The following is a 26,875-nucleotide window of genomic DNA, read 5'->3' on the forward strand; positions in this document are numbered from 1 at the left end:
CTGGGAGTGTTTGATGGGGACAGTGTAGAGGGAGCTTTACTCTGTATCTAACACCGTGCTGTACCTGTCCTGGGAGTGTTTGATGGGGACAGTGTAGAGGGAGCTTTACTCTGTACCTAACCCCGTGCTGTACCTGTCCTGGGAGTGTTTGATGGGGACAGTGTAGAGGGAGCTTTACTCTGTATCTAACCCCGTGCTGTTCCTGTCCTGGGAGTGTTTGATGGTGTCAGTGAAGAGGGAGCTTTACTCTCTATCTAACCCCGTGCTGTACCTGTCCTGGGAGTGTTTGATGGGGACAGTGTAGAGGGAGCTTTACTCTGTATCTAATCCCGAGCTGTACCTGTCCTGGGAGTGTTTGATGGGGACAGTGTAGAGGGAGTTTTACTCTGGATCTAACCCCGTGCTGTACACGTCCTGGGAGTGTTTGATGGGGACAGTGTAGTGGGAGCTTTACTCTGTATCTAACCCCGTGCTGTACCTGTCCTGGGAGTGTGCGATGGGGACAGTGTAGAGGGAGCTTTACTCTGGATCTAACCCCGTGCTGTACCTGTCCTGGGAGTGTTTGATGGAGACAGTGTAGAGGGAGCTTTACTCTGTATCTATCCCCGTGCTGTACCTGTCCTGGGAGTGTTTGATGGGGACAGTGTAGAGGGAGCTTTACTCTGTACCTAACCCCGTGCTGTACCTGTCCTGGGAGTGTTTGATGGGGACAGTGTAGAGGGAGTTTTACTCAGTATCTAACCCCGTGCTGTACCTGTCCTGGGAGTGTTTGATGGGGACAGTGTAGAGGGAGCTTAACTCTGTACCTAACCCCGTGCTGTACCTGTCCTGGGAGTGTTTGATGGGGACAGTGTAGAGGGAGCTTTACTCAGTATCTAACCCCGTGCTGTACCTGTCCTGGGAGTGTTTGTTGGGGACAGTGTAGAGGGAGCTTTACTCTGTATCTAACCCCGTGCTGTACCTGTCCTGGGAGTGTTTGATGGTGTCAGTGAAGAGGGAGCTTTACTCTCTATCTAACCCCGTGCTGTACCTGTCCTGGGAGTGTTTGATGGGGACAGTGTAGAGGGAGCTTTACTCTGTATCTAATCCCGAGCTGTACCTGTCCTGGGAGTGTTTGATGGGGACAGTGTAGAGGGAGTTTTACTCTGGATCTAACCCCGTGCTGTACACGTCCTGGGAGTGTTTGATGGGGACAGTGTAGTGGGAGCTTTACTCTGTATCTAACCCCGTGCTGTACCTGTCCTGGGAGTGTGCGATGGGGACAGTGTAGAGGGAGCTTTACTCTGGATCTAACCCCGTGCTGTACCTGTCCTGGGAGTGTTTGATGGAGACAGTGTAGAGGGAGCTTTACTCTGTATCTATCCCCGTGCTGTACCTGTCCTGGGAGTGTTTGATGGGGACAGTGTAGAGGGAGCTTTACTCTGTATCTAACCCCGTGCTGTACCTGTCCTGGGAGTGTTTGATGGGGACAGTGTAGAGGGAGTTTTACTCTGGATCTAACCCCGTGCTGTACCTGTCCTGGGAGTGTTTTATGGGGACAGTGTAGAGGGAGCTTTACTCTGTATCTATCCCCGTGCTGTACCAGTCCTGGGAGTGTTTGATGGGGACAGTGTAGAGGGAGCTTTACTCTGTACCTAACCCCGTGCTGTACCTGTCCTGGGAGTGTTTGATGTGGACAGTGTAGAGGGAGCTTTACTCAGTATCTAACCCCGTGCTGTACCTGTCCTGGGAGTGTTTGATGGGGACAGTGTAGAGGGAGCTTTACTCTGTACCTAACCCCGTGCTGTACCTGTCCTGGGAGTGTTTGATGGGGACAGTGTAGAGGGAGCTTTACTCAGTATCTAACCCCGTGCTGTACCTGTCCTGGGAGTGTTTGTTGGGGACAGTGTAGAGGGAGCTTTACTCTGTATCTAACCCCGTGCTGTACCTGTCCTGGGAGTGTTTGATGGTGTCAGTGAAGAGGGAGCTTTACTCTCTATCTAACCCCGTGCTGTACCTGTCCTGGGAGTGTTTGATGGGGACAGTGTAGAGGGAGCTTTACTCTGTATCTAACACCATGCTGTACCTGTCCTGGGAGTGTTTGATGGGGACAGTGTAGAGGGAGCTTTACTCTGTATCTAACCCCGTGCTGTACCTGTCCTGGGAGTGTTTGATGGGGACAGTGTAGAGGGAGCTTTACTCTGTATCTAACCGCGTGCTGTACCTGTCCTGGGAGTGTTTGATGGTGTCAGTGAAGAGGGAGCTTTACTCTCTATCTAACCCCGTGCTATACCTGTCCTGGGAGTGTTTGATGTGGACAGTGTAGAGGGAGCTTTACTCTGTATCTAACCCCGTGCTGTACCTGTCCTGGGAGTGTTTGATGGGGACAGTGTAGAGGGAGCGTTACTCTGTATCTAACCCCGTGCTGTACCTGTCCTGGGAGTGTTTGATGGGAACAGTGTAGAAGGAGCTTTACTCTGTATCTACCCCCGTGCTCTACCTGTCCTGGGAGTGTTTGATGGGGACAGTGTAGAGGGAGCTTTACTCTGTATCTAACACCGTGCTGTACCTGTCCTGGGAGTGTTTGATGGGGACAGTGTAGAGGGAGCTTTACTCTGTACCTAACCCCGTGCTGTACCTGTCCTGGGAGTGTTTGATGGGGACAGTGTAGAGGGAGCTTTACTCTGTATCTAACCCCGTGCTGTTCCTGTCCTGGGAGTGTTTGATGGTGTCAGTGAAGAGGGAGCTTTACTCTCTATCTAACCCCGTGCTGTACCTGTCCTGGGAGTGTTTGATGGGGACAGTGTAGAGGGAGCTTTACTCTGTATCTAATCCCGAGCTGTACCTGTCCTGGGGGTGTTTGATGGGGACAGTGTAGAGGGAGCTTTAGTCTGTATCTAACCCCGTGCTGTACCTGTCCTGGGGGTGTTTGATGGGGACAGTGTAGAGGGAGCTTTACTCTGTATCTAACACTGTGCTGTACGTGTCCTGGGAGTGTTTGATGGGGACAGTGTAGAGGGAGTTTTACTCTGGATCTAACCCCGTGCTGTACATGTCCTGGGAGTGTTTGATGGGGACAGTGTAGTGGGAGCTTTACTCTGTATCTAACCCCGTGCTGTACCTGTCCTGGGAGTGTGCGATGGGGACAGTGTAGAGGGAGCTTTACTCTGGATCTAACCCCGTGCTGTACCTGTCCTGGGAGTGTTTGATGGAGACACTGTAGAGGGAGCTTTACTCTGTATCTATCCCCGTGCTGTACCTGTCCTGGGAGTGTTTGATGGGGACAGTGTAGAGGGAGCTTTACTCTGTATCTAACCCCGTGCTGTACCTGTCCTGGGAGTGTTTGATGGGGACAGTGTAGAGGGAGTTTTACTCTGGATCTAACCCCGTGCTGTACCTGTCCTGGGAGTGTTTTATGGGGACAGTGTAGAGGGAGCTTTACTCTGTATCTATCCCCGTGCTGTACCAGTCCTGGGAGTGTTTGATGGGGACAGTGTAGAGGGAGCTTTACTCTGTACCTAACCCCTTGCTGTACCTGTCCTGGGAGTGTTTGATGGGGACAGTGTAGAGGGAGCTTTACTCAGTATCTAACCCCGTGCTGTACCTGTCCTGGGAGTGTTTGATGGGGACAGTGTAGAGGGAGCTTTACTCTGTACCTAACCCCGTGCTGTACCTGTCCTGGGAGTGTTTGATGGGGACAGTGTAGAGGGAGCTTTACTCAGTATCTAACCCCGTGCTGTACCTGTCCTGGGAGTGTTTGTTGGGGACAGTGTAGAGGGAGCTTTACTCTGTATCTAACCCCGTGCTGTACCTGTCCTGGGAGTGTTTGATGGTGTCAGTGAAGAGGGAGCTTTACTCTCTATCTAACCCCGTGCTGTACCTGTCCTGGGAGTGTTTGATGGGGACAGTGTAGAGGGAGCTTTACTCTGTATCTAATCCCGTGCTGTACCTGTCCTGGGGGTGTTTGATGGGGACAGTGTAGAGGGAGCTTTAGTCTGTATCTAACCCCGTGCTGTACCTGTCCTGGGGGTGTTTGATGGGGACAGTGTAGAGGGAGCTTTACTCTGTATCTAACACTGTGCTGTACATGTCCTGGGAGTGTTTGATGGGGACAGTGTAGAGGGAGTTTTACTCTGTATCTAACCCTGTGCTGTACCTGTCCTGGGAGTGTTTGATGGGGACAGTGTAGAGGGAGCTTTACTCTGTATCTAACCCCGTGCTGTACCTGTCCTGGGAGTGTTTGGTGGGAACAGTGTAGAGGGAGCTTTACTCTGGATCTAACCCCGTGCTGTACACGTCCTGGGAGTGTTTGATGGGGACAGTGTAGTGGGAGCTTTACTCTGTATCTAACCCCGTGCTGTACCTGTCCTGGGAGTGTGCGATGGGGACAGTGTAGAGGGAGCTTTACTCTGGATCTAACCCCGTGCTGTACCTGTCCTGGGAGTGTTTGATGGAGACAGTGTAGAGGGAGCTTTACTCTGTATCTATCCCCGTGCTGTACCTGTCCTGGGAGTGTTTTATGGGGAGAGTGTAGAGGGAGCTTTACTCTGTATCTAACCCCGTGCTGTACCTGTCCTGGGAGTGTTTGATGGGGACAGTGTAGAGGGAGTTTTACTCTGGATCTAACCCCGTGCTGTACCTGTCCTGGGAGTGTTTTATGGGGACAGTGTAGAGGGAGCTTTACTCTGTATCTATCCCCGTGCTGTACCAGTCCTGGGAGTGTTTGATGGGGACAGTGTAGAGGGAGCTTTACTCTGTACCTAACCCCGTGCTGTACCTGTCCTGGGAGTGTTTGATGGGGACAGTGTAGAGGGAGCTTTCCTCAGTATCTAACCCCGTGCTGTACCAGTCCTGGGAGTGTTTGATGGGCACAGTGTAGAGGGAGCTTTACTCTGTACCTAACCCCGTGCTGTACCTGTCCTGGGAGTGTTTGATGGGGACAGTGTAGAGGGAGCTTTACTCTGTACCTAACCCCGTGCTGTACCTGTCCTGGGAGTGTTTGATGGGGACAGTGTAGAGGGAGCTTTACTCAGTATCTAACCCCGTGCTGTACCTGTCCTGGGAGTGTTTGATGGGGACAGTGTAGAGGGAGCTTTACTCTGGATCTAACCCCGTGCTGTACACGTCCTGGGAGTGTTTGATGGGGACAGTGTAGTGGGAGCTTTACTCTGTATCTAACGCCGTGCTGTATCTGTCCTGGGAGTGTGCGATGGGGACAGTGTAGAGGGAGCTTTACTCTGGATCTAACCCCGTGCTGTACCTGTCCTGGGAGTGTTTGATGGAGACAGTGTAGAGGGAGCTTTACTCTGTATCTATCCCCGTGCTGTACCTGTCCTGGGGGTGTTTGATGGGTCAGTGTAGAGGGAGCTTTACTCTGTATCTAACACCGTGCTGTACGTGTCCTGGGAGTGTTTGATGGGGACAGTGTAGAGGGAGTTTTACTCTGGATCTAACCCCGTGCTGTACCTGTCCTGGGAGTGTTTTATGGGGAGAGTGTAGAGGGAGCTTTACTCTGTATCTAACCCCGTGCTGTACCTGTCCTGGGAGTGTTTGATGGGGACAGTGTAGAGGGAGTTTTACTCTGGATCTAACCCCGTGCTGTACCTGTCCTGGGAGTGTTTTATGGGGACAGTGTAGAGGGAGCTTTACTCTGTATCTATCCCGTGCTGTACCAGTCCTGGGAGTGTTTGATGGGGACAGTGTAGAGGGAGCTTTACTCTGTACCTAACCCCGTGCTGTACCTGTCCTGGGAGTGTTTGATGGGGACAGTGTAGAGGGAGCTTTCCTCAGTATCTAACCCCGTGCTGTACCAGTCCTGGGAGTGTTTGATGGGCACAGTGTAGAGGGAGCTTTACTCTGTACCTAACCCCGTGCTGTACCTGTCCTGGGAGTGTTTGATGGGGACAGTGTAGAGGGAGCTTTACTCTGTACCTAACCCCGTGCTGTACCTGTCCTGGGAGTGTTTGATGGGGACAGTGTAGAGGGAGCTTTACTCAGTATCTAACCCCGTGCTGTACCTGTCCTGGGAGTGTTTGATGGGGACAGTGTAGAGAGAGCTTTACTCTGTATCTAACCCCGTGCTGTACCTGTCCTGTGAGTGTTTGATGGGGACAGTGTAGAGGGAGCTTTACTCGGTATCTAACCCCGTGCTGTACCTGTCCTGGGAGTGTTTGATGGGGACAGTGTAGAGGGAGCTTTACTCTGTATCTAACCCCGTGCTGTACCTCTCCTGGGAGTGTTTAATGGGGACAGTGTAGAGGGAGCTTTACTCTGTATCTAACCCCGTGCTGTACCTGTCCTGGGAGTGTTTGATGCGGACAGTGTAGAGGGAGCTTTACTCTGTATCTAACCCTGTGCTGTACCTGTCCTGGGAGTGTTTGAATGGGGACAGTGTAGAGGGAGCTTTACTCTGTATCTAACCCCGTGCTGTACCTGTCCTGGGAGTGTTTGATGGGGACAGTGTAGAGGGAGCTTTACTCTGTATCTAACCCCGTGATGTACCTGTCCTGGGAGTGTTTGATGGGGACAGTGTAGAGGGAGCTTTACTCTGTATCTAACCCCGTGCTGTACCTGTCCTGGGATTGTTTGATGGGGACAGTGTAGAGGGAGCTTTACTCTGTATCTAACCCCGTGCTGTACCTGTCCTGTGAGTGTTTGATGGGGACAGTGTAGAGGGAGCTTTACTCTGTATCTAACCCCGTGCTGTACCTGTCCTGGGAGTGTTTGATGGGGACAGTGTAGGGGGAGCTTTACTCTGTATCTAACCCCGTGCTCTCCCCGTCCTGGGAGTGTTTGATGGGGACAGTGTAGAGGGAGCTTTACTCTGTATCTAACACCATGCTGTACCTGTCCTGGGAGTGTTTGATGGGGACAGTGTAGAGGGAGCTTTACTCTGTATCTAACCCCGTGCTGTACCTGTCCTGGGAGTGTTTGATGGGGACAGTGTAGAGGGAGCTTTACTCTGTATCTAACCGCGTGCTGTACCTGTCCTGGGAGTGTTTGATGGTGTCAGTGAAGAGGGAGCTTTACTCTCTATCTAACCCCGTGCTATACCTGTCCTGGGAGTGTTTGATGTGGACAGTGTAGAGGGAGCTTTACTCTGTATCTAACCCCGTGCTGTACCTGTCCTGGGAGTGTTTGATGGGGACAGTGTAGAGGGAGCTTTACTCTGTATCTAACCCCGTGCTGTACCTGTCCTGGGAGTGTTTGATGGGAACAGTGTAGAGGGAGCTTTACTCTGTATCTACCCCCGTGCTCTACCTGTCCTGGGAGTGTTTGATGGGGACAGTGTAGAGGGAGCTTTACTCTGTATCTAACACCGTGCTGTACCTGTCCTGGGAGTGTTTGATGGGGACAGTGTAGAGGGAGCTTTACTCTGTACCTAACCCCGTGCTGTACCTGTCCTGGGAGTGTTTGATGGGGACAGTGTAGAGGGAGCTTTACTCTGTATCTAACCCCGTGCTGTTCCTGTCCTGGGAGTGTTTGATGGTGTCAGTGAAGAGGGAGCTTTACTCTCTATCTAACCCCGTGCTGTACCTGTCCTGGGAGTGTTTGATGGGGACAGTGTAGAGGGAGCTTTACTCTGTATCTAATCCCGAGCTGTACCTGTCCTGGGAGTGTTTGATGGGGACAGTGTAGAGGGAGTTTTACTCTGGATCTAACCCCGTGCTGTACACGTCCTGGGAGTGTTTGATGGGGACAGTGTAGTGGGAGCTTTACTCTGTATCTAACCCCGTGCTGTACCTGTCCTGGGAGTGTGCGATGGGGACAGTGTAGAGGGAGCTTTACTCTGGATCTAACCCCGTGCTGTACCTGTCCTGGGAGTGTTTGATGGAGACAGTGTAGAGGGAGCTTTACTCTGTATCTATCCCCGTGCTGTACCTGTCCTGGGAGTGTTTGATGGGGACAGTGTAGAGGGAGCTTTACTCTGTATCTAACCCCGTGCTGTACCTGTCCTGGGAGTGTTTGATGGGGACAGTGTAGAGGGAGTTTTACTCTGGATCTAACCCCGTGCTGTACCTGTCCTGGGAGTGTTTTATGGGGACAGTGTAGAGGGAGCTTTACTCTGTATCTATCCCCGTGCTGTACCAGTCCTGGGAGTGTTTGATGGGGACAGTGTAGAGGGAGCTTTACTCTGTACCTAACCCCGTGCTGTACCTGTCCTGGGAGTGTTTGATGGGGACAGTGTAGAGGGAGCTTTACTCAGTATCTAACCCCGTGCTGTACCTGTCCTGGGAGTGTTTGATGGGGACAGTGTAGAGGGAGCTTTACTCTGTACCTAACCCCGTGCTGTACCTGTCCTGGGAGTGTTTGATGGGGACAGTGTAGAGGGAGCTTTACTCAGTATCTAACCCCGTGCTGTACCTGTCCTGGGAGTGTTTGTTGGGGACAGTGTAGAGGGAGCTTTACTCTGTATCTAACCCCGTGCTGTACCTGTCCTGGGAGTGTTTGATGGTGTCAGTGAAGAGGGAGCTTTACTCTCTATCTAACCCCGTGCTGTACCTGTCCTGGGAGTGTTTGATGGGGACAGTGTAGAGGGAGCTTTACTCTGTATCTAACACCATGCTGTACCTGTCCTGGGAGTGTTTGATGGGGACAGTGTAGAGGGAGCTTTACTCTGTATCTAACCCCGTGCTGTACCTGTCCTGGGAGTGTTTGATGGGGACAGTGTAGAGGGAGCTTTACTCTGTATCTAACCGCGTGCTGTACCTGTCCTGGGAGTGTTTGATGGTGTCAGTGAAGAGGGAGCTTTACTCTCTATCTAACCCCGTGCTATACCTGTCCTGGGAGTGTTTGATGTGGACAGTGTAGAGGGAGCTTTACTCTGTATCTAACCCCGTGCTGTACCTGTCCTGGGAGTGTTTGATGGGGACAGTGTAGAGGGAGCTTTACTCTGTATCTAACCCCGTGCTGTACCTGTCCTGGGAGTGTTTGATGGGAACAGTGTAGAGGGAGCTTTACTCTGTATCTACCCCCGTGCTCTACCTGTCCTGGGAGTGTTTGATGGGGACAGTGTAGAGGGAGCTTTACTCTGTATCTAACACCGTGCTGTACCTGTCCTGGGAGTGTTTGATGGGGACAGTGTAGAGGGAGCTTTACTCTGTACCTAACCCCGTGCTGTACCTGTCCTGGGAGTGTTTGATGGGGACAGTGTAGAGGGAGCTTTACTCTGTATCTAACCCCGTGCTGTTCCTGTCCTGGGAGTGTTTGATGGTGTCAGTGAAGAGGGAGCTTCACTCTCTATCTAACCCCGTGCTGTACCTGTCCTGGGAGTGTTTGATGGGGACAGTGTAGAGGGAGCTTTACTCTGTATCTAATCCCGAGCTGTACCTGTCCTGGGGGTGTTTGATGGGGACAGTGTAGAGGGAGCTTTAGTCTGTATCTAACCCCGTGCTGTACCTGTCCTGGGGGTGTTTGATGGGGACAGTGTAGAGGGAGCTTTACTCTGTATCTAACACTGTGCTGTACGTGTCCTGGGAGTGTTTGATGGGGACAGTGTAGAGGGAGTTTTACTCTGGATCTAACCCCGTGCTGTACACGTCCTGGGAGTGTTTGATGGGGACAGTGTAGTGGGAGCTTTACTCTGTATCTAACCCCGTGCTGTACCTGTCCTGGGAGTGTGCGATGGGGACAGTGTAGAGGGAGCTTTACTCTGGATCTAACCCCGTGCTGTACCTGTCCTGGGAGTGTTTGATGGAGACACTGTAGAGGGAGCTTTACTCTGTATCTATCCCCGTGCTGTACCTGTCCTGGGAGTGTTTGATGGGGACAGTGTAGAGGGAGCTTTACTCTCTATCTAACCCCGTGCTGTACCTGTCCTGGGAGTGTTTGATGGGGACAGTGTAGAGGGAGTTTTACTCTGGATCTAACCCCGTGCTGTACCTGTCCTGGGAGTGTTTTATGGGGACAGTGTAGAGGGAGCTTTACTCTGTATCTATCCCCGTGCTGTACCAGTCCTGGGAGTGTTTGATGGGGACAGTGTAGAGGGAGCTTTACTCTGTACCTAACCCCGTGCTGTACCTGTCCTGGGAGTGTTTGATGGGGACAGTGTAGAGGGAGCTTTACTCAGTATCTAACCCCGTGCTGTACCTGTCCTGGGAGTGTTTGATGGGGACAGTGTAGAGGGAGCTTTACTCTGTACCTTACCCCGTGCTGTACCTGTCCTGGGAGTGTTTGATGGGGACAGTGTAGAGGGAGCTTTACTCAGTATCTAACCCCGTGCTGTACCTGTCCTGGGAGTGTTTGTTGGGGACAGTGTAGAGGGAGCTTTACTCTGTATCTAACCCCGTGCTGTACCTGTCCTGGGAGTGTTTGATGGTGTCAGTGAAGAGGGAGCTTTACTCTCTATCTAACCCCGTGCTGTACCTGTCCTGGGAGTGTTTGATGGGGACAGTGTAGAGGGAGCTTTACTCTGTATCTAATCCCGTGCTGTACCTGTCCTGGGGGTGTTTGATGGGGACAGTGTAGAGGGAGCTTTAGTCTGTATCTAACCCCGTGCTGTACCTGTCCTGGGGGTGTTTGATGGGGACAGTGTAGAGGGAGCTTTACTCTGTATCTAACACTGTGCTGTACATGTCCTGGGAGTGTTTGATGGGGACAGTGTAGAGGGAGTTTTACTCTGTATCTAACCCTGTGCTGTACCTGTCCTGGGAGTGTTTGATGGGGACAGTGTAGAGGGAGCTTTACTCTGTATCTAACCCCGTGCTGTACCTGTCCTGGGAGTGTTTGGTGGGAACAGTGTAGAGGGAGCTTTACTCTGGATCTAACCCCGTGCTGTACACGTCCTGGGAGTGTTTGATGGGGACAGTGTAGTGGGAGCTTTACTCTGTATCTAACCCCGTGCTGTACCTGTCCTGGGAGTGTGCGATGGGGACAGTGTAGAGGGAGCTTTACTCTGGATCTAACCCCGTGCTGTACCTGTCCTGGGAGTGTTTGATGGAGACAGTGTAGAGGGAGCTTTACTCTGTATCTATCCCCGTGCTGTACCTGTCCTGGGGGTGTTTGATGGGGACAGTGTAGAGGGAGCTTTACTCTGTATCTAACACCGTGCTGTACGTGTCCTGGGAGTGTTTGATGGGGACAGTGTAGAGGGAGTTTTACTCTGGATCTAACCCCGTGCTGTACCTGTCCTGGGAGTGTTTTATGGGGAGAGTGTAGAGGGAGCTTTACTCTGTATCTAACCCCGTGCTGTACCTGTCCTGGGAGTGTTTGATGGGGACAGTGTAGAGGGAGTTTTACTCTGGATCTAACCCCGTGCTGTACCTGTCCTGGGAGTGTTTTATGGGGACAGTGTAGAGGGAGCTTTACTCTGTATCTATCCCCGTGCTGTACCAGTCCTGGGAGTGTTTGATGGGGACAGTGTAGAGGGAGCTTTACTCTGTACCTAACCCCGTGCTGTACCTGTCCTGGGAGTGTTTGATGGGGACAGTGTAGAGGGAGCTTTCCTCAGTATCTAACCCCGTGCTGTACCAGTCCTGGGAGTGTTTGATGGGCACAGTGTAGAGGGAGCTTTACTCTGTACCTAACCCCGTGCTGTACCTGTCCTGGGAGTGTTTGATGGGGACAGTGTAGAGGGAGCTTTACTCTGTACCTAACCCCGTGCTGTACCTGTCCTGGGAGTGTTTGATGGGGACAGTGTAGAGGGAGCTTTACTCAGTATCTAACCCCGTGCTGTACCTGTCCTGGGAGTGTTTGATGGGGACAGTGTAGAGGGAGCTTTACTCTGGATCTAACCCCGTGCTGTACACGTCCTGGGAGTGTTTGATGGGGACAGTGTAGTGGGAGCTTTACTCTGTATCTAACCCCGTGCTGTACCTGTCCTGGGAGTGTGCGATGGGGACAGTGTAGAGGGAGCTTTACTCTGGATCTAACCCCGTGCTGTACCTGTCCTGGGAGTGTTTGATGGAGACAGTGTAGAGGGAGCTTTACTCTGTATCTATCCCCGTGCTGTACCTGTCCTGGGGGTGTTTGATGGGGACAGTGTAGAGGGAGCTTTACTCTGTATCTAACACCGTGCTGTACGTGTCCTGGGAGTGTTTGATGGGGACAGTGTAGAGGGAGTTTTACTCTGGATCTAACCCCGTGCTGTACCTGTCCTGGGAGTGTTTTATGGGGAGAGTGTAGAGGGAGCTTTACTCTGTATCTAACCCCGTGCTGTACCTGTCCTGGGAGTGTTTGATGGGGACAGTGTAGAGGGAGTTTTACTCTGGATCTAACCCCGTGCTGTACCTGTCCTGGGAGTGTTTTATGGGGACAGTGTAGAGGGAGCTTTACTCTGTATCTATCCCCGTGCTGTACCAGTCCTGGGAGTGTTTGATGGGGACAGTGTAGAGGGAGCTTTACTCTGTACCTAACCCCGTGCTGTACCTGTCCTGGGAGTGTTTGATGGGGACAGTGTAGAGGGAGCTTTCCTCAGTATCTAACCCCGTGCTGTACCAGTGCTGGGAGTGTTTGATGGGCACAGTGTAGAGGGAGCTTTACTCTGTACCTAACCCCGTGCTGTACCTGTCCTGGGAGTGTTTGATGGGGACAGTGTAGAGGGAGCTTTACTCTGTACCTAACCCCGTGCTGTACCTGTCCTGGGAGTGTTTGATGGGGACAGTGTAGAGGGAGCTTTACTCAGTATCTAACCCCGTGCTGTACCTGTCCTGGGAGTGTTTGATGGGGACAGTGTAGAGAGAGCTTTACTCTGTATCTAACCCCGTGCTGTACCTGTCCTGTGAGTGTTTGATGGGGACAGTGTAGAGGGAGCTTTACTCGGTATCTAACCCCGTGCTGTACCTGTCCTGGGAGTGTTTGATGGGGACAGTGTAGAGGGAGCTTTACTCTGTATCTAACCCCGTGCTGTACCTCTCCTGGGAGTGTTTAATGGGGACAGTGTAGAGGGAGCTTTACTCTGTATCTAACCCCGTGCTGTACCTGTCCTGGGAGTGTTTGATGCGGACAGTGTAGAGGGAGCTTTACTCTGTATCTAACCCCGTGCTGTACCTGTCCTGGGAGTGTTTGATGGGGACAGTGTAGAGGGAGCTTTACTCTGTATCTAACCCCGTGATGTACCTGTCCTGGGAGTGTTTGATGGGGACAGTGTAGAGGGAGCTTTACTCTGTATCTAACCCTGTGCTGTACCTGTCCTGGGAGTGTTTGATGGGGACAGTGTAGAGGGAGCTTTACTCTGTATCTAACCCCGTGCTGTACCTGTCCTGGGAGTGTTTGGTGAGGACAGTGTAGAGGGAGCTTTACTCTGTATCTAACCCCGTGCTGTACCTGTCCTGGGAGTGTTTGATGGGGACAGTGTAGAGGGAGCTTTACTCTGTATCTAACCCCGTGCTGTACCTGTCCTGGGAGTGTTTGATGGGGGCAGTGTAGAGGGAGCTTTACTCTGTATCTAACCCCGTGCTGTACCTGTCCTGGGAGTGTTTGATGGGGACAGTGTAGAGGGAGCTTTACTCTGTATCTAACCCTGTGCTGTGTCTGTCCTGGGAGTGTTTAATTGGGACAGTGTAGAGGGAGCTTTACTCTGTATCTAACACCGTGCTGTGTCTGTCCTGGGAGTGTTTGATGGGGACAGTGTAGAGGGAGCTTTACTCTGTATCTAACCCCGTGCTGTACCTGTCCTGGGAGTGTTTGATGGGGACAGTGTAGAGGGAGCTTTACTCTGTACCTAACCCCGTGCTGTACCTGTCCTGGGAGTGTTTGATGGGGACAGTGTAGAGGGAGCTTTACTCAGTATCTAACCCCGTGCTGTACCTGTCCTGGGAGTGTTTGATGGGGACAGTGTAGAGGGAGCTTTACTCTGTACCTAACCCCGTGCTGTACCTGTCCTGGGAGTGTTTGATGGGGACAGTGTAGAGGGAGCTTTACTCAGTATCTAACCCCGTGCTGTACCTGTCCTGGGAGTGTTTGTTGGGGACAGTGTAGAGGGAGCTTTACTCTCTATCTAACCCCGTGCTGTACCTGTCCTGGGCGTGTTTGATGGGGACAGTGTAGAGGGAGCTTTACTCTGTATCTAATCCCGTGCTGTACCTGTCCTGGGGGTGTTTGATGGGGACAGTGTAGAGGGAGCTTTACTCTGTATCTAACACCGTGCTGTACCTGTCCTGGGAGTGTTTGATGGGGACAGTGTAGAGGGAGCTTTACTCTGTACCTAACCCCGTGCTGTACCTGTCCTGGGAGTGTTTGATGGGGACAGTGTAGAGGGAGCTTTACTCTGTATCTAACCCCGTGCTGTTCCTGTCCTGGGAGTGTTTGATGGTGTCAGTGAAGAGGGAGCTTCACTCTCTATCTAACCCCGTGCTGTACCTGTCCTGGGAGTGTTTGATGGGGACAGTGTAGAGGGAGCTTTACTCTGTATCTAATCCCGAGCTGTACCTGTCCTGGGGGTGTTTGATGGGGACAGTGTAGAGGGAGCTTTAGTCTGTATCTAACCCCGTGCTGTACCTGTCCTGGGGGTGTTTGATGGGGACAGTGTAGAGGGAGCTTTACTCTGTATCTAACACTGTGCTGTACGTGTCCTGGGAGTGTTTGATGGGGACAGTGTAGAGGGAGTTTTACTCTGGATCTAACCCCGTGCTGTACGCGTCCTGGGAGTGTTTGATGGGGACAGTGTAGTGGGAGCTTTACTCTGTATCTAACCCCGTGCTGTACCTGTCCTGGGAGTGTGCGATGGGGACAGTGTAGAGGGAGCTTTACTCTGTATCTAACCCCGTGCTCTACCTGTCCTGGGAGTGTTTGATGGGGACAGTGTAGAGGGAGCTTTACTCTGTATCTAACCCTGTGCTGTACCTGTCCTGGGAGTGTTTGATGGGGACAGTGTAGAGGGAGCTTTACTCTGTATCTAACCCCGTGCTGTACCTGTCCTGGGAGTGTTTGGTGGGAACAGTGTAGAGGGAGCTTTACTCTGGATCTAACCCCGTGCTGTACACGTCCTGGGAGTGTTTGATGGGGACAGTGTAGTGGGAGCTTTACTCTGTATCTAACCCCGTGCTGTACCTGTCCTGGGAGTGTGCGATGGGGACAGTGTAGAGGGAGCTTTACTCTGGATCTAACCCCGTGCTGTACCTGTCCTGGGAGTGTTTGATGGAGACAGTGTAGAGGGAGCTTTACTCTGTATCTATCCCCGTGCTGTACCTGTCCTGGGGGTGTTTGATGGGGACAGTGTAGAGGGAGCTTTACTCTGTATCTAACACCGTGCTGTACGTGTCCTGGGAGTGTTTGATGGGGACAGTGTAGAGGGAGTTTTACTCTGGATCTAACCCCGTGCTGTACCTGTCCTGGGAGTGTTTTATGGGGAGAGTGTAGAGGGAGCTTTACTCTGTATCTAACCCCGTGCTGTACCTGTCCTGGGAGTGTTTGATGGGGACAGTGTAGAGGGAGTTTTACTCTGGATCTAACCCCGTGCTGTACCTGTCCTGGGAGTGTTTTATGGGGACAGTGTAGAGGGAGCTTTACTCTGTATCTATCCCCGTGCTGTACCAGTCCTGGGAGTGTTTGATGGGGACAGTGTAGAGGGAGCTTTACTCTGTACCTAACCCCGTGCTGTACCTGTCCTGGGAGTGTTTGATGGGGACAGTGTAGAGGGAGCTTTCCTCAGTATCTAACCCCGTGCTGTACCAGTCCTGGGAGTGTTTGATGGGCACAGTGTAGAGGGAGCTTTACTCTGTACCTAACCCCGTGCTGTACCTGTCCTGGGAGTGTTTGATGGGGACAGTGTAGAGGGAGCTTTACTCTGTACCTAACCCCGTGCTGTACCTGTCCTGGGAGTGTTTGATGGGGACAGTGTAGAGGGAGCTTTACTCAGTATCTAACCCCGTGCTGTACCTGTCCTGGGAGTGTTTGATGGGGACAGTGTAGAGGGAGCTTTACTCTGGATCTAACCCCGTGCTGTACACGTCCTGGGAGTGTTTGATGGGGACAGTGTAGTGGGAGCTTTACTCTGTATCTAACCCCGTGCTGTACCTGTCCTGGGAGTGTGCGATGGGGACAGTGTAGAGGGAGCTTTACTCTGGATCTAACCCCGTGCTGTACCTGTCCTGGGAGTGTTTGATGGAGACAGTGTAGAGGGAGCTTTACTCTGTATCTATCCCCGTGCTGTACCTGTCCTGGGGGTGTTTGATGGGGACAGTGTAGAGGGAGCTTTACTCTGTATCTAACACCGTGCTGTACGTGTCCTGGGAGTGTTTGATGGGGACAGTGTAGAGGGAGTTTTACTCTGGATCTAACCCCGTGCTGTACCTGTCCTGGGAGTGTTTTATGGGGAGAGTGTAGAGGGAGCTTTACTCTGTATCTAACCCCGTGCTGTACCTGTCCTGGGAGTGTTTGATGGGGACAGTGTAGAGGGAGTTTTACTCTGGATCTAACCCCGTGCTGTACCTGTCCTGGGAGTGTTTTATGGGGACAGTGTAGAGGGAGCTTTACTCTGTATCTATCCCCGTGCTGTACCAGTCCTGGGAGTGTTTGATGGGGACAGTGTAGAGGGAGCTTTACTCTGTACCTAACCCCGTGCTGTACCTGTCCTGGGAGTGTTTGATGGGGACAGTGTAGAGGGAGCTTTCCTCAGTATCTAACCCCGTGCTGTACCAGTCCTGGGAGTGTTTGATGGGCACAGTGTAGAGGGAGCTTTACTCTGTACCTAACCCCGTGCTGTACCTGTCCTGGGAGTGTTTGATGGGGACAGTGTAGAGGGAGCTTTACTCTGTACCTAACCCCGTGCTGTACCTGTCCTGGGAGTGTTTGATGGGGACAGTGTAGAGGGAGCTTTACTCAGTATCTAACCCCGTGCTGTACCTGTCCTGGGAGTGTTTGATGGGGACAGTGTAGAGAAAGCTTTACTCTGTATCTAACCCCGTGCTGTACCTGTCCTGTGAGTGTTTGATGGGGACAGTGTAGAGGGAGCTTTACTCGGTATCTAACCCCGTGCTGTACCTGTCCTGGGAGTGTTTGATGGGGACAGTGTAGAGGGAGCTTTACTCGGTATCTAACCCCGTGCTGTACCTGTCCTGGGAGTGTTTGATGGGGACAGTGAAGAGGGAGCTTTACTCTGTATCTAACCCCGTGCTGTACCTGTCCTGGGAGTGTTTGATGGGGACAGTGTAGAGGGAGCTTTACTCTGTATCTAACCCCGTGCTGTACCTGTCCTGGGAGTGTTTGATGGGGACAGTGTAGAGGGAGCTTTACTCTGTATCTAATCCCGTGCTGTACCTGTCCTGGGAGTGTTTGATGGGGACAGTGTAGAGGGAGCTTTACTCTGTATCTAACCCCGTGCTGTACCTGTCCTGAGAGTGTTTGATGGGGACAGTGTAGCGGGAGCTTTACTCTGTATCTAACCCCGTGCTGTACCTGTCCTGGGAGTGTTTGATGGGGACAGTGTAGAGAGAGCTTTACTCTGTACCTAACCCCGTGCTGTACCTGTCCTGGGAGTGTTTGATGGGGACAGTGTAGAGGGAGCTTTACTCTGTATCTAACCCCGTGCTGTACCTGTCCTGCTAGTGTTTGATGGGGACAGTGTAGAGGGAGCTTTACTCTGTATCTAACCCCGTGCTGTACCTGTCCTGGGAGTGTTTGATGGGGACAGTGTAGAGGGAGCTTTACTCTGTATCTAACCCTGTGCTGTACCTGTCCTGGGAGTGTTTGTTGGGGACAGTGTAGAGGGAGCTTTACTCTGTATCTAACCCCGTGCTGTACCTGTCCTGGGAGTGTTTGGTGAGGGTTTAACAAGTCTGTCCCGCTGCTTCCTCCATGGCAACACCTCAGCCAATCAGAATCGCCCCACCGTCCAATCTTCACCTCTTTGCCGCCGGTATAAATTGTTGTGAGAGTCATTGCACAGTTTGAGCCGACGAGGGCGCAGGTTTGGAAAAGGATGATCAGCGTGTCCGTCTCTTTTCAGTTACATCCACGCCGGGCCGAGCCTGTGCTGAGAAACCCCTCCCTCGCTCCAGGAGATGGTGACCAACGCCGAGCCCCTCTCTCGCCCGCTCTTTGGTGGATCCTTCTCCGCCATCATCCCCCCTCATTCCATAGACGTCAGGTAATTATTATCATTATTAAGGCGGTTAAAAACGAGGTGGTCGCCCGCTGCCTGTTTGCATGTTCTCCCCCCCCCCCCCCCCCCCCCCCTCTACCCTGTGACCTGAATCGAGCCCCCTCCCCCCCTGCCCTGGTCTGATTTCCACTTTGTCGTCCCATAAGAAGCCCCTCTTTGCCTTTCCAACCCCCCCATCTCCTCCACCCCCCCCCCCCCCCCCCCATTCCTCATCAAGGTCCTCGGGGAATCACCCCAGCCCATTTTCCATTTGTGAGCCTGGACGGCGTGTGCCAGCTGGCTGATTGGCCATGGAGGGCATCGCGGCTGATCCCGATCCACAGCCAAGCCCCTGTCCCGACTCGGACCCTCTGGCCTGGGTAGATGTCAGGAGGGGGGAGCTCCCACCTTGACTTTAGGTTCCCCCAACCTCATCCTTGGGAGAGGGCCAATGCCGTATAAGTGCTGTGGCTACCAGGGCAGGTCAGAGGCTGGGAATCCTGCGGAGGGTAACTCACCTCCTGACCCCCCCCCCCAAAGCCTCTCCACCATCTACAAGGCACAAGTCAGGAGTGTGAGGGAATACTCTCCACTTGCCTGGATGAGCGCAGCTCCAACAACACTCGAGAAGCTCGACACCATCCAGGACAAAGCAGCCCCGCTTGATTGGCTCCCCCTTCCACAAACATTCACTCCCCCCCCCCCCCCCCCCCCCCCCGACGCACAGTGACAGCCGTGTGTCCCGTCTACAAGATGCACTGCAGCGACTCACCAAGGCTCCTCAGACAGCACCTTCCAAACCCACCCCCTCTACCATCTAGAAGGACAAGAGCAGCAGATACCTGGGAACCCCACCACCTGGAGGTTCCCCTCCGAGTCACTCCCCACCCCGACTGGGAAATATATCGGCCGTTCCTTCACTGTCGCCGGGGCAACACCCTGGAACTCCCTCCCTAACAGCACAGTGGGTGTACCTACACCACAGGGACTGCAGCGGGTTCAAGAAGGCGGCTCACCCACCACCTTCTCGAGGGGCAATTAGGGATGGGTAATAAATGCTGGGCTGAAACCCCAGAATGAACATCCATTTCTCTAAAAAGCATGAAGCGTAAATACAGAATTGAGTGTTGAAACGTCGCCGTGTGTTACCGATTCCTCGCCAGTGATATCCGTGAGATCCCGGACAACCAGGAGGTGTTTGTTCACAGTGGGACCGATCAGAGCATCGTCATCGAGCTCCTGGAACACCAGATTCAGGTTCCCGATCAGGAGGCAGCCAGGTCAGTCCGCAAGCTGCCGTCGGGATTAATCCGGGGGGGGAGCGGCGTGTGGGAAGGGAGGGGGCATGGCTGGGGGGGGGGGGGGGGAAACCTCGGAGAGAGCTGGAGGCGTCCCGGGACGTACAGCAGCCATGCTGCAGAGGGAGGTGGCTTGCAAGGTCCCTGGTGTCCTCGGAGACATTCCGACAGCCAACCAGGAACGCCGAGCTGGGATTTGCCAAGTTCATTGGCAAGGCGGTGACGTGTTTGTCTGTTAATCGTGGGATGGGGGATGATCGCGTGGTGCTTTCCGGACTGGGAGAGGGCGGAATTCTCCCTCGCTGGACTCTGATTGCAGAAGCACTCTGATGTTCTCCGCGAGGATATTCCCAACTTGGAACACCGGTTCGTTGGGGGGTGGCTGGTTTTGTTCTGTTTCGGAATGTCGGGACCAGTGAAACCCCAGACCCACGTCGCAGTTATTAAAGACTATTTCTTAAACTTCACTGAGACAATTAAAGTATATTGAAGAACAAAGTACAGCACAGGAACAGGCCCTTCGGCCCTCCAAGCCTGTGCCGACCATGCTGCCCGTCTAAACTACAATCTTCTACACTTCCTGGGTCCGTATCCCTCTATTCCCATCCTATTCATGTATTTGTCAAGATGCCCCTTAAATGTCACTATCGTCCCTGCTTCCACCACCTCCTCCACCACCTCCTCCAGGCACCCACTACCCTCTGCGTAAAAAACTTGCCTCGTACATCTACTCTAAACCTTGCCCCTCTCACCTTAAACCTATGCCCCCTAGTAATTGACCCCTCTACCCTGGGGAAAAGCCTCTGACTATCCACTCTGTCTATGCCCCTCATAATTTTGTAGACCTCTATCAGGTCGCCCCTCAACCTCCTTCGTTCCAGTGAGAACAAACCGAGTTTATTCAACCGCTCCTCATTGCTAATGCCCTCCATACCAGGCAACATTCTGGTAAATCTCTTCTGCGCCCTCTCTAAAGCCTCCACATCCTTCTGGTAGTGTGGCGACCAGAATTGAACACTGTACTCCAAGTGTGGCCTAACTAAGGTTCTATAGTTCACATATAAGGTTCACAGAGGGTGGTGGTTGATGGGAAATGTTCAGAATGGAGTTCAGTTACAAGTGGCGTACCACAAGGATCTGTTCTGGGGCCGTTGCTGTTTGTCATTTTTATCAATGACCTAGAGGAAGGCGCAGAAGGATGGGTGAGTAAATTTGCAGACGACTCTAAAGTCGGTGGTGTTGTCGACAGTGTGGAAGGATGTAGCAGGTTACAGAGGGATATAGATAAGCTGCAGAGCTGGGCTGAGAGGTGGCAAATGGAGTTTAATGGAGAGAAGTGTGAGGTGATTCACTTTGGAAAGAATAACAGGAATGCGGAATATTTGGCTAATGGTAAAGTTCTTGGAAGTGTGGATGAGCAGAGGGATCTAGGTGTCCATGTACATAGATCCCTGAAAGTTGCCACCCAGGTTGATAGGGTTGTGAAGAAGGCCTATGGAGTGTTGGCCTTTATTGGTAGAGGGATTGAGTTCCGGAGTCGGGAGGTCATGTTGCAGCTGTACAGAACTCTGGTACGGCCGCATTTGGAGTATTGCGTACAGTTCTGGTCACCGCATTATAGGAAGGACGTGGAGGCTTTGGAGCGGGTGCAGAGGAGATTTACCAGGATGTTGCCTGGTATGGAGAGAAAATCTTATGAGGAAAGGCTGATGGACTTGAGGTTGTTTTCGTTGGAGAGAAGAAGGTTAAGAGGAGATTTAATAGAGGCATACAAAATGATCAGGGGGTTAGATAGGGTGGACAGTGAGAGCCTTCTCCCGCGGATGGAAATGGCTAGCACGAGGGGACATAGCTTTAAACTGAGGGGTAATAGAGATAGGACAGAGGTCAGAGGTAGGTTCTTTACGCAAAGAGTAGTGAGGCCGTGGAATGCCCTACTTGCAACAGTAGTGAATTCGCCAACATTGAGGGCATTTAAAAGTTTATTGGATAAACATATGGATGATAATGGCATAGTGTAGGTTAGATGGCTTTTGTTTCGGTGCAACATCGTGGGCCGAAGGGCCTGTACTGCGCTGTATCGTTCTATGTTCTATGTTACAGCTGTATAGAACCTTAGTTAGGCCACACTTGGAGTCTAGTGTTCAATTCTGGTCGCCACACTACCAGAAGGATGTGGAGGCTTTAGAGAGGGTGCAGAAGAGATTTACCAGAATGTTGCCTGGTATGGAGGGCATTAGCTATGAGGAGCGGTTGAATAAACTCGGTTTGTTCTCACTGGAACGAAGGAGGTTGAGGGGCGACCTGATAGAGGTATACAAAATTATGAGGGGCATAGACAGAGTGGATAGTCAGAGGCTTTTCCCCTGGGTAGAGGGGTCAATTACTAGGGGGCATAGGTTTAAGGTGAGAGGGGCAAGGTTTAGAGTAGATGTACGATTGGCTGGGCTTCTCCCTTTGCTGGACTGTGATTGGCTGGGATCTTCCCTTTGCTGGACTGTGATTGGCTGGGATCTTCCCTTTGCTGGACTGTGATTGGCTGGGATTCTCCCTTTGCTGGACAAAGAACAAAGAAATGTACAGCACAGGAACAGGCCCTTCGGCCCTCCAAGCCCGTGCCGACCATGCTGCCCGACTAAACTACAATCTTCTACACTTCCTGGGTCCGTATCCTTCTATTCCCATCCTATTCATATATTTGTCAAGATGCCCCTTAAATGTCCCTATCGTCCCTGCTTCCACTACCTCCTCCGGTAGTGAGTTCCAGGCACCCACTACCCTCTGTGTAAAAAACTTGCCTCGTACATCTACTCTAAACCTTGCCCCTCTCACCTTAACCTATGCCCCCTTGTAATTGACCCCTCTTCCCTGGGGAAAAGCCTCTGACTATCCACTCTGTCTATGCCCCTCATAATTTTGTATACCTCTATCAGGTCGCCCCTCAACCTCCTTCGTTCCAGTGAGAACAAACCGAGTTTATTCAATCGCTCCTCATAGCTTATGCCCTCCATACCAGGCAAAATTCTGGTAAATCTCTTCTGCACCCTCTCGAAAGCCTCCACATCCTTCTGGTAGTGTGGCGACCAGAATTGAACACTATACTCCAAGTGTGGCCTAACTAAGGTTCTATACAGCTGCAACATGACTTGCCAATTCTTATACTCAATGCCCCGGCCAATGAAGGCAAGCATGCCGTATGCCTTCTTGACTACCTTCTCCACCTGTGTTGCCCCTTTCAATGACCTGTGGACCTGTACTCCTAGATCTCTTTGACTTTCAATACCCTTGAGGGTTCTACCATTCACTGTATATTCCCTACCTGCATTAGCCCTTCCAAAATGCATTACCTCACATTTGTCCGGATTAAACTCCATCTGCCATCTCTCCGCCCAAGTCTCCAGACAATCTAAATCCTGCTGTATCCTCTGACAGTCCTCATCGCTATCCGCAATTCCACCAACCTTTGTGTCGTCTGCAAACTTACTAATCAGACCAGTTACATTTTCCTCCAAATCATTTATATATACTACAAACAGCAAAGGTCCCAGTATTGATCCCTGTGGAACACCACTGGTCACAGCCCTCCAATTAGAAAAGCATCCCTCCATTGCTACCCTCTGCCTTCTATGGCCTAGCCAGTTCTGTATCCACCTTGCCAGTTCACCCCTGATCCCGTGTGACTTCACCTTTTGTACTAGTCTACCATGAGGGACCTTGTCAAAGGCCTTACTGAAGTCCATATAGACAACATCTACTGCCCTACCTGCATCAATCATCTTAGTGACCTCCTCGAAAAACTCTATCAAGTTAGTGAGACACGACCTCCCCTTCACAAAACCGTGCTGCCTCTCACTAATACGTCCATTTGCTTCCAAATGGGAGTAGATCCTGTCTCGAAGAATTCTTTCCAGTAATTTCCCTACCACTGAAGTAAGGCTCACCGGCCTGTAGTTCCCGGGATTATCCTTGCTACCCTTCTTAAACAGAGGAACAACATTGGCTATTCTCCAGTCCTCCGGGACATCCCCTGAAGACAGCGAGGATCCAAAGATTTCTGTCAAGGCCTCAGCAATTTCCTCTCCAGCCTCCTTCAGTATTCTGGGGTAGATCCCATCAGGCCCTGGGGACTTATCTACCTTAATATTTTTTAAGACACCCAACACCTCGTCTTTTTGGATCACAACGTGACCCAGGCTATCTACACCCCCTTCTCCAGACTCAACATCTACCAATTCCTTCTCTTTGGTGAATACTGATGCAAAGTATTCATTTAGTACCTCGCCCATTTCCTCTGGCTCCACACATAGATTCCCTTGCCTATCCTTCAGTGGGCCAACCCTTTCCCTGGCTACCCTCTTGCTTTTTATGTACGTGTAAAAAGCCTTGGGATTTTCCTTAACCCTATTTGCCAATGACTTTTCATGACCCCTTCTAGCCCTCCTGACTCCTTGCTTAAGTTCCTTCCTACTTTCCTTATATGCCACACAGGCTTCGTCTGTTCCCAGCCTTTTAGCCCTGACAAATGCCACCTTTTTCTTTTTGACGAGGCCTACAATATCACTCGTCATCCAAGGTTCCCGAAAATTGCCGTATTTATCTTTCTTCCTCACAGGAACATGCCTGTCCTGTATTCCTTTCAACTGACACTTGAAAGTCTCCCACATGTCAGATGTTGATTTGCCCTCAAACATCCGCCCCCAATCTATGTTCTTCAGTTCCCGCCTAATATTGTTATAATTAGCCTTCCCCCAATTTAGCACATTCATCCTCGGACCACTCTTATCCTTGTCCACCAGTACTTTAAAACTTACTGAATTGTGGTCACTGTTACCGAAATGCTCCCCTACTGAAACATCTACCACCTGGCCGGGCTCATTCCCCAATACCAGGTCCAGTACCGCCCCTTCCCTAGTTGGACTGTTTACATATTGTTTTAAGAAGCCCTCCTGGATGCTCCTTACAAACTCCGCCCCGTCTAAGCCCCTGGCACTAAGTGAGTCCCAGTCAATATTGGGGAAGTTGAAGTCTCCCATCACCACAACCCTGTTGTTTTTACTCTTTTCCAAAATCTGTCTACCTATCTGCTCCTCTATCTCCCGCTGGCTGTTGGGAGGCCTGTAGTATACCCCCAACATTGTGACTGCACCCTTCTTATTCCTGATCTCTACCCATATAGCCTCACTGCCCTCTGAGGTGTCCTCTCGCAGTATAGCTGTGATATTCTCCCGAACAAGTAGCGCAACTCCGTCTCCCCTTTTACATCCCCCTCTATCCCGCCTGAAACATCTAAATCCTGGAACGTTTAGCTGCCGATTCTGCCCTTCCCTCAACCAGGTCTCTGTAATGGCAACAACATCATAGTTCCAAGTACTAATCCAAGCTCTAAGTTCATCTGCCTTACCCGTAATGCTCCTTGCATTAAAACATATGCACTTCAGGCCACCAGACCCGCTGTGTTCAGCAACTTCTCCCCGTCTGCTCTGCCTCAGAGCCACACTGTCCCTATTCCCTAGTTCTCCCTCAATGCTCTCACCTTCTGACCTATTGCTCCCGCGCCCACCCCCCCTTGCTGGACTGTAATTGGCTGGGGATTCTCCCTTGCTGGACTGTGATTGGCTGGGACCCTCCCTTTGCTGGACTGTGATTGGCTGGGATCCTCCCTTTGCTGGACTGTGATTGGCTGGGATCCTCCCTTTGCTGGACTGTGATTGGTTGGGATTCTCCCTTGCTGGACTATGATTGGCTGGGCTTCTCCCTTTGCTGGACTGTGATTGGCTGGGATCTTCCCTTTGCTGGACTGTGATTGGCTGGGATCTTCCCTTTGCTGGACTGTGATTGGCTGGGATCCTCCCTTTGCTGCACTGTGATTGGCTGGGATTCCCTCTTGCTGGACTGTGATTGGCTGGGATCCTCCTTTTCTGGACTTTGTTTGGCTGGGATTCTCCCTTACTGGACTGTGATTGGCTGGAAGTAACCCTTGCTGGACTGCGATTGGTTGGGATTCTCTCTTGCTGGACTCTGATTGGCTGGAAGTATCCTTTGCTGAATTCTGATTGGCTGGAAGTATCCCTTGCTGGACTGTGATTGGCTGGGATTCTCTCTTGCTGGACTGTGATTGGCTGGGATTCTCCCTTTGCTGGACTGTGATTGGCTGGGATTCTCCCTTTGCTGGATTGTGGTTGGCTGGGATTCTCTCTTGCTGGACGGTCATTGGCTGGATGTATCCCTCGCTGGACTGTGATTGGCTGGGCTTCTCCCTTTACTGGACTGTGATTGGCTGGGCTTCTCCCTTTGCTGGACTGTGATTGGCTGGGCTTCTCCCTTTGCTGGACTGTGATTGGCTGGGCTTCTCCCTTTGCTGGACAGTGATTGGCTGGGCTTCTCCCTTTGCTGGACTGTGATTGGCTGGAATCCTCCCTTGCTGGACTGTGATTGGCTATGATCCTCCCTTTGCTGGACTGTGATTGGCTGGGATTCTCCCTAGCTTGTCTGTGATTGGCTGGGATTCGCCCTAGCTGGACTGTGATTGGCGGGAACTATCCCCTGATGGACTGTGATTGGCTGGGATCCTCCCTTGCTGGACTGTGATTGGCTGGAATCCTCCCTTGCTGGACTGTGATTGGCTGGGATTCTCCCTTTTGCTGGACTGTGATTGGCTGTGATCCTCCCTTGCTGGACTGTGATTGGCTGGGATTCTCCCTTTTGCTGGACTGTGATTGGCTGTGATCCTCCCTTGCTGGACTGTGATTGGCTGGGATCCACCCTTGCTGGACTGTGATTGGCTGGAATTCTCTCTTGCTGGACTGTGATTGGCTGGGATTCTCCCTTTTGCTGGACTGTGATTGGCTGGGATTCTCTCTTGCTGGACTGTGATTGGCTGTGATCCTCCCTTGCTGGACTGTGATTGGCTGGGATCCACCCTTGCTGGACTGTGATTGGCTGGAATTCTCTCTTGCTGGACTGTGATTGGCTGGGATCCACCCTTGCTGGACTGTGATTGGCTGGAATTCTCTCTTGCTGGACTGTGATTGGCTGGGATTCTCCCTTTGCTGGACTGTGATTGGCTGGGATCCTCCCTTGCTGGACTGTGATTGGCTGGGATTCTCCCTTTTGCTGGACTGTGATTGGCTGGGATCCTCCCTTGCTGGACTGTGATTGGCTGGAATCCTCCCTTGCTGGACTGTGATTGGCTATGATCCTCCCTTTGCTGGACTGTGATTGGCTGGGATTCTCCCTTTTGCTGGACTGTGATTGGCTGGGATTCTCTCTTGCTGGACTGATTGGCTGGGATTCTCCCTTTGCTGGGCTGTGATTGGCTGGGATCCTCCCTTGCTGGACTGTGATTGGCTGGAATCCTCCCTTGCTGGACTGTGATTGGCTATGATCCTCCCTTTGCTGGACTGTGATTGGCTGGGATTCTCCCTTTTGCTGGACTGTGATTGGCTGGGATTCTCTCTTGCTGGACTGATTGGCTGGGATTCTCCCTTTGCTGGGCTGTGATTGGCTGTGATCCTCCCTTGCTGGACTGTGATTGGCTGTGACCCTCCCTTGCTGGACTGTGATTGGCTGTGATCCTCCC

The 26,875-nt window shown here is 51.9% G+C and overlaps 1 protein-coding gene across 5 annotated transcripts in view; it reads left to right on the forward strand.

The window, feature by feature from the left end:
* The window catches only part of rangrf (RAN guanine nucleotide release factor), a 66,795-nt gene that overhangs the window by 33,243 nt on the left and 6,677 nt on the right, over positions 1–26,875 (forward strand). For 4 of the 5 annotated variants that reach the window (XM_072493522.1, XM_072493526.1, XM_072493521.1 and 1 more), the window contains exons 2-3: positions 17,864–18,004; positions 19,162–19,278. In XM_072493522.1, the coding sequence (XP_072349623.1) occupies positions 17,919–18,004; positions 19,162–19,278 (203 nt within the window). In that variant the 5' untranslated portion in view covers positions 17,864–17,918. The remainder of the gene's footprint in view (positions 1–17,863; positions 18,005–19,161; positions 19,279–26,875) is intronic. The other variant, XM_072493525.1, reaches the window with a different exon arrangement.

This window comes from Scyliorhinus torazame, chromosome 31 (genome assembly GCF_047496885.1).
Source record: "Scyliorhinus torazame isolate Kashiwa2021f chromosome 31, sScyTor2.1, whole genome shotgun sequence".
Taxonomy (NCBI): Eukaryota; Metazoa; Chordata; class Chondrichthyes; order Carcharhiniformes; family Scyliorhinidae; genus Scyliorhinus; species Scyliorhinus torazame.